The sequence below is a fragment of the Triticum urartu genome, chromosome 1, assembly GCF_003073215.2.
Source record: "Triticum urartu cultivar G1812 chromosome 1, Tu2.1, whole genome shotgun sequence".
Lineage (NCBI taxonomy): Eukaryota > Viridiplantae > Streptophyta > Magnoliopsida > Poales > Poaceae > Triticum > Triticum urartu.
The window spans coordinates 574,544,692-574,556,411 of NC_053022.1; the positions used below are offsets into that span (position 1 = coordinate 574,544,692).

Sequence of the window (11,720 nt, forward strand, 5' to 3'; positions counted from 1 at the left end):
CCATAAGATTATCAGCTCTACTTAGTAATAAATAATGAATAATGATTGCTATTGTGCTGTGTGATGAGCGCACGCACGCACGCACGCAGTATTAGTACAAGTTTGTTTTCACTCTAGGTATATCACATTTTGAAGCTGCAACTGCAACTATATTTTTGGTTGAAAAGATGGTTTATGTTTGCGTTGATGAGAATTTACCTCAGTTATGGTTTTGTTTTCTAGCTCACTACTGCAACTGTCTCAAATAGAAACTTGATCTGAAAAAAGAAACTCTCTTCGTCCCCAAATAGATGATTTATAATCTAATATAAAATTTTAGCGAGGCGTCATATCAATATCACTATTAGATATATTTTCATATTGTATTTGTTCAACAGTTGTTGATGCTATGAATCTGGTCCAACTTAAAAATACTTGACTTTCTAAATGAATTTATACGCTATCTATTTGAGGAACCCTGTCCAGGCTGGGTGGGACTCAAAAACATAATTAGTTTTTTTCAATCGTTTGCACGGCTAACTCGTATCTCACATCTTTTTCATATTGTTCTTGTTTTGTCCCTGTCTTCTCTCATCATAGACGCGGGCAAGACCAATTTTAAGATGGATGTGATATAGGCTTTCTAAAAAAAGCATGTGCACAAGAGATTCTTTTTAAAAGGAGGTTCAGTCCCTCGGCCTCTGCAGCATAATGATGCACAAAACCATGTTTATACTTAGTACGATTGCTAAAACTCAGATCTGTCAAGTTTCCTCATTCACGCCGCCAAGATCTGAAGGCGCAGAGATTCATGTGGATTGTTTTTTCCTGATTCTTGGGTTATGGGCTTGTGTTATTAGTGGATTATATGACCCTTTTCCTCTTTTTTTTGGTTTATGGGCATGTGTCCCTGGATTATGGCCCTTCTAAAATTTTCAATATTTTTGTTTTCCGATTTATGTGCCTTTCAAGAAAAAACATTTCCCTCCTATAAATTCTATGGGTTATTTTTTTATTCCTCATTTCTTTCCTATTCTTACTTTTTCTTGTTTTCAGATGCCATTTCATTTTAATGACATCAAAAGCCAGGCCTCCTTTTTGTAGGCAGAAATGTTTTAGTTTTCATTTTTTTAGATATTTTCATTTGGCCAAGGTTTTCAACCTGTTTCACAGCTGCATGTTTTTAAATGGGATTGCAATTGCAAGTTTTCAATGTGGTCACAACTATAAATATGGAGAGGATGGATGTGGTGATGAAGATGCAGATGGATATGGAGATGAGAACGGAAATAGCGGCATGTAGGGGTTGAAGATGGCTTCTGGTTCTTTGTTTCACGAATGGTGGCTCTCATGTTGCACTGCTGGGAAAGAGCTTATAGGTGAACCCCAATGAGTGGCGGGCGGCGTAGGTCACCCGCCACAGCTACTTTTAAAAAGTGGTGATCTTGCGCTGGCTAAGGAACAGGTGATGGAAGGTAAAACGACAGTTGCATGTTGCCGCACCTAACATTGCTCAATCGTGAAACCAGTAGATCGATATTTGATTCACCACCGCAGCTCCTATGTCCCCTTGTAGATGTCACCGGGAAGACCATGTTGCTCACGGCAGCTCCATAGGGATCCAGTGCTTAGGCGTCCCCACGAGGAAGCCTCCGATGAGTGTGGGAAGTTGACGCGCCGTCGTCGCTGTTTCATCCATGTGGGAGATGGAGACGAGCAAGAGGAGGCAGGTGGGGTGGGGTGGGGTTAGCCCATCCAGAGGCAGATGCATAGAGCATATCACGGCCGCTTGCTCCGAATCGGACGCTATGTTGTGTATAGGTGAACGAAAGAGCTCCAAATTGGCTTTGGGAATAGCGGCCCCTAGGACACTGGGCCCAAAAGTAGCCCACATGCAAGGAGAGGCATATCAGGTTGCAACCTGAGCCTAGATCGGATGGCGATGTACATCTCATACACGAAATCGAATGGCTCATGAGCAAGGGTGCGTGAAAGGCCATAGAAATGGTTCAATTTTGCTTTCCAAAAATAACCGGCGGCCATTGGCAGGTAACCATGCACAATCCAAGAGGTTTGAGGCGAGCTGGGTTTGGGAGTACAGTTTTCAAGTCACAGTTGAGAAAGCTTGGAATGAAGTTTTAGATGATCCCTTAGTGAGCAGTGTTTACGAGAAGCTTAACAAGATCATGCTCAGTTTCATGATTGGGATCAGCGTGTCCTCAAGAAACCAGTGAAACGGCTCTGGAGAGCATAAAGGGACTTAAGAGAAAATTATGTCGGAGCCGATGAATGATGCAAGTGAGGCAAGGAGGAAAGAACTCACTGAGTTGATAGAGTATCACTTAGAACTTGATGAAATACAAATGATGCTAAAGTACGGAGATCGTAACACGGGCTTTCTCCAGCCGTACGCATCAGCTATATGCATCAATTGTTTGGTGACATATCTTCTAAAAAAATGTTTATCAGTGAGAAAACGTAGAGATGAACTGGCAGAATCACAGAAAGGTTCAATTGATATTTTTTTTAGAAACGGTAGTTCTTCGAAGAACTTAAAGTGTTCAGAAGTATATTTGGCTTCTTAGCTCAAAAGAATTTTATTGAATGATATTTAATTATGCAAATGTTGTGCTAAATTTGTACAAACGGTTTCTCAAAGTTATGTTGAATTAGATATCTCTTCTCAGAATTACGACTACGACAAATGACTATACCAGAATCTGATCTGCCATTGCGTGCTATGGAGATGTTCGAGATTGTTGGAGGCCCTTTTCCAAATATATTAATAGCTTATCAAATTTTATTTCCTGTACCATTCACTGTAGCATCAGCTGAACGTTGTTTCTCAAAGTTGAAGTTATTGGGAAAATATTTGAGATTCATGAAAGATTGAATGGTCTTGCTACTTTATGCATTGAGAAAGCAAAGTTGGACGAAATAAATAACGTTGTACAGATCTGATCATCATATTAAGGAAGCTTTGGAGACGCTGTCTTCGGGTGAAGACATCGAGTAACGAACAGATTAGAGAAAATAGAAACTAGTGTAAATTCTCACGCATTAACATTATATCTCATGATAACACAAACGCTTCGAGTTGCTGTCAGCTTTGACAAGATTTTCATACTTAAAAGAGCGGGATGATTGTCCCTTTGTGCCCCTTAGAAGAGCGATCCTTTGTAGAACTATATTGTTTCCATACTATTAGGATGTACTGAATTGCTTTGAAAATACAATACATTCTGAATTTTTATTTGTCCATAAGGACCCCATTTCGCCGTCTCGCCCCAGGGCCCCGAATATGTATGGACCGGCCTTGCGTCGTTGCCACCGGCGTCGTTGCAGGCATTGTTACCAGCTTGCATGGCCATTGCCATTGCCTTCTTCACCAAAACATGCAGCTCAGCATTCTCTTCACGGAGCAGAGGCTGTGATTCCCACATCTCATCATTCTCTTTCCTTACATGCTGCACCTCCTTCTCGTAAGCATGCATGGACTTCAGGAGGTGCATGTACTTGTCGTCAGCACTTGCAAACGCTGCACCCTTCGCCTCTGCAATGTACTCGGGGGATACAACGTGCAGCTTCACATTGGCTGTGGCCAACTCACCACGCAGGACGCAGCCGCACGGCCTCGGCCCTAGCAGCTTCCAATTCAGCCTCCATTGCCAAGGGACGAACGACCTCCTTCACCTTGAATCCTTTTGGCTCGACGATGTCCGGGATGCTTCGCCACCAGCGCGAGCTCACATGCAACGGCCGTCAGCAGCGCCGGCTCATCGTCGACGTCTGCGCCGGCAAGAAGCGCCTTCTCTTTCTTCTACTCCCCGCACTCGGACTTGAAGTTACCCTTCTCGCCGCACTCGAAGCAGGTAAGCTTCGACTTGTCAAACTTAAGGCGTTCCTTTTTCTTGCCATCATCACGACCACAGCCCCTTGTTCTTGTTGCCGCTGCTAGAGCCCTTCCCCTTCTTCTTCTTTTTAAGGATCAACTCCTCTAGCTGGGCGCATGAAACCAGCATCAGCTTCTCTCGTTCATCGCCACCATTTTGACGACGACCGAGCTGGTTCTGCTCGAACGCGGTGAGGCGCCCAATCGCCTCCTGTACTGTCATCGCCGAGACATCAACCCATTGCTCAATGATGTTGACGATGTCCACGAAACGATCTGGAATGGCGTTGAAGAGCCGCTACATCATGGCCTCGTCTTCTAGTGTAACACCGAGGGAGCGGATCTCGCTCACCAGCGGGATGAGCTTCTTGGCGAACTCCGGGAACGTCTCCCCGTCCGCCATGTCGAGGCGATCAAATTGTCTCTTCAGTTGGCGTGCATGCGCCTTCCTCACGCGATCCTCGCCGAGGCGTGCACACCGGATCATCTCCCACGCCTCACGTGCAGTGTCGCACTCCGCAACCTGCAGCATCACGTGATCCGGAACGGATTGAGAGAGCGCGGCAAACGCCCCTTCGCCCGCAGCCTGATCATACTCACCGGAGCCTTCAATCACGGACCAAACATGCAACGGCTTCATCAGGACCTTCATCTTTGCGGCCCACATCGAGTAGTTTGTGTCCATCAGCATCGGATACTGGACGGGCACACTCATGGCCCTCAACGGGGTAGCGAGCACGACAACGCCGCCATCCGCTGCAGCAGCCTTCCTGGCCGCCGGCGGTGTGTACTTTCCGCAGCCGTTGCTGCTCTTCCCATCTCTACTCTTCGGAGATGTATCACCCATCGCCGCCACTGCCCAACTCCTCCGATCACCGCCACCAAAACGCCCAAGGCCCTGCACCCCGTGGCTCTGATGCCAATTGATGGTTTTGAAGCTGTGATCTTCTCTCTCTCTCTCAATTCTCTTGCTGAAACTCAACACACGCATATGAGGTAGGAGAGGAGCAAGGCAGTCACACGGAGAGTTTTGCGATGCGCAACTTCTGCGTCTTTTCTGTTTCAGTTTGTCTAATTCACATCTAGATATTTTTTAATGATGTCACATCTAACCTCCTAAAAATAACTACGCAGCAACAAGAAATAAAAAAAAGCTGAGACAAAAAAATAGACCACAAACATAGTGCTTATTAGGTTAGATGTGACATAACTATGTCACATCTAGATGTGTCCTAGACAGACCCTTTCTGTTTTCCTTCCTTTATTCTCTCGGCTGCACGCCCAACAGAACGTGGTCATTACATGCTAAGTCTCCGCACGATCCTATTCACCCATGCCATCCCATTGAGGATCGCCAGGAGGCTAACCAATTCATCTACGACTTGATCTAATCCTGTGCATGCACACACACGTGACAGGTCCTAGTTATTTTGTACATGCAAACTAATTAAATGGAAAACCAATGCATGCACGTACAAACTAGCCTATACTGAACTAATGCATGGAGCTGAAGTCCAATGCAATATTTGGCAGACCTTGTAACAAGATTAGCACCAACACCGGCTTGGTGGCGCAGGAAGAAGATGGCCTACCCTGCCACCAAGGAGGACATGGCCACCTTGTGGCTGGAGCGCGGACGCCGGGCAGGGTCGACTTGGTTGAGCATGGCCGAGGACGGAGCGGGCACGGTCGAAGCGTAGGGAAGCAAAGATGATCACACACGGGAGGAGCCGAGGGAAGCACCGGGCCGAGCCTATTCTTAGCACTACCACCCGGCCCTGATTTCTCGGGTTTTGGGGCCACTCCTTGCCAAAATGGCCCAGTAGCTCGCAGATGATGCGGTGGATGGGGTCGCAGCAATCCTTCCGGTGGAGGTGCTTGCTGAGGCATCTGATGCAGCGCCCCCTGAAGCGGCTTAAGAAAGTGTTGTGGCCTGGATCTGCATTGAAGCCCCTATAACTTGATATTGACTCTTTCTTAAATAGGATTTTATCATGCCTAAAATGTTAACCCAGCTAGAGATATACACAACAGATATGTTTATTCACGTGCTAATTAAATTTTAGAAAGCATACCGCAACTTGTAGATGTACAACCTACTAGTACTACATATCTTGGGCATGGACGCATGGTGGCCAACATCAATCTCACTCCATACACATCTTCTTTAGACCCAACCTACGTCGTGACGTCGATGCCACCATCAATCTCCACCTCAGTACCGGCAGGCACCGTTGTGTCTTCCTCCTCCGTGCCATCATGCCCGTTCGAGAGCCCCTTGTGGCGCAGCCGCAGCAGCACGCCGTCGAGTATGCCTGCCACGCGCGTCGGCGCGACGAGCTGGGGAAAGTGCCCAACGGACTCGACAATCTCCACGGCCACGTCTGTGCCTGCCTTCGTCATTCTCCGCTCCATGTACTCGGCCACGACCGGCGGTGCGGCAAAGTCATGGCGCACCCCAACGATGGTGCACTGTGTTGGCACAGCATCGAGGGCCGGGCGCTGGTCGCCGAGGAAGATCATCCTGGCCACCCCGAGAGCCACGGCCGGGTCCATGGCCAGGAAGCTACGCTCCAGGGGCTCCACGGTTGCGGCCGCCATGTCGTCGGCAGCGCCACCGGCGGCGTTGGGGACGAAGCCCTTGACCCAGGCTTGGAAGTCGGACTCCATGGCCCCCAACATACCGTGGATGGCCGCCTCCTCGAAGCCGCCCACGTACCCCTCCTCCTCCGAGTTGATGTACCTGAAAGGCATTGAAAACGAATTTCTCATTTTTTTTCACTTAAATACACCGAGAGTTCATTCAAATGGACTTTGTCACGAAACCAGCACAGCAGTTGAAAGTCAAACCATGCATGCACAACGGGTAGTCACAGTTGTCTCAGGGTAAATAGATCTGGTGTTGCTAATTCTAAATCGCCATAGAAATTTTGAAGTCCATATAGATTTCTTAAAGGGTGTGGCTAGGTCTCAGTCGACTATAGTATGTAAGAAAAAAAAGAAAAACTGGAAATATTTTTTTTGTACAAATCTTCATGCAAAATCAAAGGAAGATAGCATTGACTGAGACATAACGAAGTTACAGTCGACTGACACTTAGAAAAATTGTTTCTTAAAGGATAAATACATTCTAAGTTTAATAAAAAATACAACTCACAACAGCTTTTAGAATCGATTTAGACATAGAAAATACTCAGTGGACTTAATTAGACGTAGGGAGACTCAAATGGATATACTACTAGCTAGCTGGTACAAACGTCCGACTTAAAATGTAAGACGTTTTTGTATGGTAGCACTAGATATTTTTGAGCGAACCATGTGATATATGTGGTAAGCAATTCAAATCAATCCAAAAGATATTTTTGAGCGACATGTGTTGCCATGCCACGTCCCAATCGACTGTAGTTATTGGGCGGCGGGCACCCGCCGGCGATGTCCATAATTTGGCGCCATGAGGGAGGAGATGAGTGGATAGAAAAGATTTCCCCGTGGCTACGGCGACCGTGACTTATGCATGTAGGCTCGCCGACGTGGACGTCACAATAAATCCGAAAAGGCTAGATCTGGATGAATCACAAGTTACCGTGCGTGCACGATAGGTATGGCGCGGCCAGACTCACGCCGGTCGCGCCACCACCGGTGACATACATCGGGTCGATCTCCGACGGGCGACGGTGGATGTGTGATGTGCCGTATGCATGCATGGATCCCGACGTAGGTACAGTACGTACCTTGGAGAGGCGCAGAGGAGGAGGAGGTGGACGAAGAGGTCGGGTTGCCGGGCGGCGGCGATACAGCCGACCATGGCGGACATGGAGTGCCCCACCAGCACCGCGCCACGGACATCCCTCTCGTCCATCAGCGCAATCAGGTCGTCGGCGAACCGGGCGAACGTGTACCTCGCCTCGTCGCCGTCCTCGGCACCGGCGGTGAAGTCCCAGTCGAAGAGGACCACCTGTGTCCAGAAGCCGGCTGGTCAGCTACCGATTCACCGACGTAGGCAACACATGCGCATGCCTGTGTACGAACATACCTTGTTTGCTTTGGTGATGGAGGGCAGGATCTTGTCCCAGGACGCCTGGTCCATGCCATAGCCATGCGCGAGCACCACCGTGGCCCCCTCACCGCCGGGGACGACCACCTCCCTTGCGTTCGCGCACCACGGCCGCATCCTCGCCTCCCTGAACTGAGCCTCCAACTCACTAAGATTCCACTCGCGTCTCCTCTCGTGCGCACATGTGGGGAGAAGGAGATCGATCGGTGGTGTAACTTATAGAGGTAGACCACGCGTCCCCATGTGGATGTGGTGGGTGATGTGCGCGTCAGCGTGTGTATACAAAATCCGCTGGGTCTGCCCCGACCGGCAGCCAGAGCCAGGCAGGCACCATCGAGAAGAACGGTAGGAAAATGGAGATTCCGTTCACTAGCCTGGAAAGTGCTTCTTTGTCGTCTATCAGACCTGGCACGAACGCATCCTTGGTTGGTGCAAAGTCGTACTACTCTCCTACACGTACATGTCATCCTCCGACGACAATTGACACAACAGAAATCTAGTTAATCAGATTCGGGTGGAAATTTGCGCTTTACTTTGTGTAGTTTGGAACAGTCAAACCGGACGAAAATTCTATGTTTTGTAAGTTATCTTCAAAACCCTCAGCTATATTCATACATGATCTCTCAGGATTTGTTTGACCGATTTTGGTTCATGGCCTACTAGCAGGATTTGTGATGCACAAGCATCCCTGCACCCCCACCCTAAGATAGATAATGGGGCCATTACTTCACCCAAAATAGATGGTGGGGCTTCCTCTTCTCAGGCGAGCTTGTTTCTTCTCCAGCAAGGTCTGGCCAACAGGGAATAAAGAAGGAGAAAAGTGACTACGTGAAACAGAATTTCAGGCACCTGAGAAATAGCAAATCCATTTTCTCTTTTATTGCCATTGAGGCAACCATGTGTGCCAGTTTATCTTATGAACTTTATTGCACTTGGATAATCAACTTTGAAATAATCAATAAAGGCAGAGTGCATCGTGATGCAGACGCCGAAAGGGTTACCACCATCTTTTTGTAAGGAAAAAAATCAAGATTATCAAGGTTTCATCTACTCCCTCCGTTCCTAAATACTTGTCTTTCTAGGCATTTCAACAAGTGACTATATACGGAGCAAAATGAGTGAATCTACACTCTAAAATATGTCTACATACATCCGTATGTAGTAGTCATTTGAAATGTCTAGAAAGACAAATATTTAGGAACGGAGGGAGTAGTAATTAAGAGAAACCGCCGGCCAGTGCTGCTGATTGACATTGAGGTACCAACCGATGATCACTGTTTTGTGGGTATGATGAGCGATGGATCGAGCCGTTTCAATTCTAAAAGTATAGACGATGTGCCTAGTTAACCAACCGAGAAAGTGACCATTAATTAACCAACTAATTGATTTCAAAAGTTGAACATGACCGGGCTGCAATTTGTACTAATACTTTTTGTTTAAGGATCATGAGCTAGTCTCTAGAGACAAGTTAAGAAGGAAGATAATCGATGGATGTGCATCCGTGAGACAAAGAGGGGGGAAGGGTATGCACCCGTCAAATCAGCAACCAATAGCTAGCTAGCTGATTAGTTGTTGAGTATGGAGATAAGAGTCTCGTACAGCCACATAAATTAGATTACAAAAGTTGGAGGGAGTGGACGTTGGAGAACATGCGAGAGATATGGTGGATCAAGTACTGTCTATGTGTCACCGCAAGTTGCCAAGTTGTTGTCGTCGTCTATCCAGCTGATGCACGCTCGTCCAAAACTGAACTTTTCGTGCAATAAAGAGGCGCCGGCCGGCAGGCCAGCGTTTTTTGTCGCAATCATACAACAGTCGTATATATACATTTCGGTTGACGATTGAAGAATTGCAGTAGTGCTAGTGCTCAATCATGCATCCTCCCAACCACCATGGGCGTCACGACTTAATCGTGCCTGATTTTGCTCGTGATTTTTTTGTTGTCTCTCTCACGAGTAATGAGCTTTTTGAGTTTTTGCATGATAATTCACAACTTCAACTATGAGTTTGTTTTCGTATAATAGGCCTAGACTCCTAGAATCTTAGCGAAATGATACTTGGCATGGAAATATTTTGCGAGAGAAACACGAAATAGAAATCCTAAATGCTCATCAATATACTTTTGCATGATATATGGGGGGTATACAAATTTCAAAATTCACCACACGTACAACAATTTCTCGCTCTAGACACAGATGGCTCAATGCAGGACGGCAAAATGAAAGATATAATCACACCAAATATTAACTATTTTGGGGCTTGGGTAGGGGTAAGTCAACTCAAAAACCAAGCTGGGTAACTTGATTTTTTTCTGAATCGTCTGCCAGCCGGTCTTCGTCCACCTTCCGCCCTCTCCTATTCATCGTCTTTCCCAAACCGGCCACGACCACCGGCTGAATCGCCAGCCGCCGTCACCCATGCTCCCGCGCTAACCTCGCCGCCCTATCCTCCCCTCATTACCGCCCATCAACGTGCTGGCACTACCCCCGACGACCCCTTTAAACCGGTGCATTACCAGATTTTTCTGGTGAGCCTGCCCCTCTCCGCCCCCCGTTCCCTAAACTGACAACCTTCACATTTTCCTCCACCAGCTCGCCGCTGGCTACGGCTTTGGCGGCCTCGGTGCTACGCCTCATCGTCTACTACCTTCTCCGTTATATCGACCGAACCAAATTTAAAAAGCGGGCAACTTGCATTTTGCTAGACTGATTAGTTTGACATCCTAATATCGTAAGAAATATACCACCCCGCTAGGCGCCCATCCAACCGGTGAGTTGGGCTCTCCATGCGTGTGACTGGTTTCAATCATGCAAGCAACTACTATCTCTGTCCGAAATTACTTCTCGGATCAAATGGATGTATCTAACACTAAAATACATCTAGATACTAGGATGACTAGGTGAATAGATGATAGCAGCAAAGAAGCTGTAGGATGCAAAGGTCAAAACACTATATAACTACGCTTGCATGCCCGATCCATACGTTGTTTTCCACGTACGACTATATAGTGCAAAGGTCAAACGCTATATAGTTCACTGTTTACACGAGGAGAGGGATGGTTGCGTGCGTGCATGCGTGCGTCCCATTGATTCTGTAGCCAGCTCGATCGAGCTTTAGCGCCGCATGTGTACACGTACGGAGCACGTACGGCGCAGTTATTCGGCGGCTGCTGCGGCGGCGACGACACACGCGCACTCGCCGGAGCCAGCTAGCGTACACATACATGTGCTTCTAGAATCTTCTTTTAACCCCCGTGGTGTAAACGTACATGGAAGGTTGGGAGGAGCTGGGTTGGGGCCTTCCTGCCAGATCGTGTGGCGCGGCGAGCTCTCTGCGTCGTCGTCGCCGTTGCCGTCGACGTCGCTCGAGTCATTCATTTCTCGGTTGGTCCAAAGCGATCTATGGCTAGCTGGCGCCGGCCGACGTCTCCACCATGGCACGTCCGTGCGTGCGCCGGCCTTCCCGTTGTCCCCGTCGACGTCCGTCCTCTGGCCAAGTTTTGCTCAATGTCACGGAAGATTTTTTGGGGCACAGGATCTCAACGAGTCATCGGTCGATGGCTACGGCGCAGGATCCATCGTTCGGCCGGTCGGCTTGCATGCATGCGTTTTTGTATGACTTATTATTTGCACGGATGGCCGTATAACAAACTTCAAATATTTCTGAACGGATGTAATATTTGATAAGAAGTGGGTTTGAAAATATTTGTGTTTTTCCTCAAAAGTACAAATTTGAACGACTTTGTGATTCAACTTGATTCGAGTCGAAGAAGCATGCTTTGATTTTTATTAGGCA

General features: G+C 47.6%; 1 protein-coding gene across 1 annotated transcript; it reads right to left on the reverse strand.

Moving 5' to 3' along the window:
• Window positions 1–5,893: 5,893 nt before the first annotated feature.
• LOC125531998 (probable esterase D14L) lies at window positions 5,894–8,256 on the reverse strand. The gene is made up of 3 exons (XM_048696186.1): window positions 7,905–8,256; window positions 7,603–7,826; window positions 5,894–6,614 (listed from the first exon to the last, which is right to left on the reverse strand). Exons 1-3 carry the CDS (start codon window positions 8,040–8,042, stop codon window positions 6,050–6,052), a joined length of 927 nt encoding a protein of 308 aa, XP_048552143.1. The 5' UTR covers window positions 8,043–8,256; the 3' UTR covers window positions 5,894–6,049.
• Window positions 8,257–11,720: the final 3,464 nt, after the last annotated feature.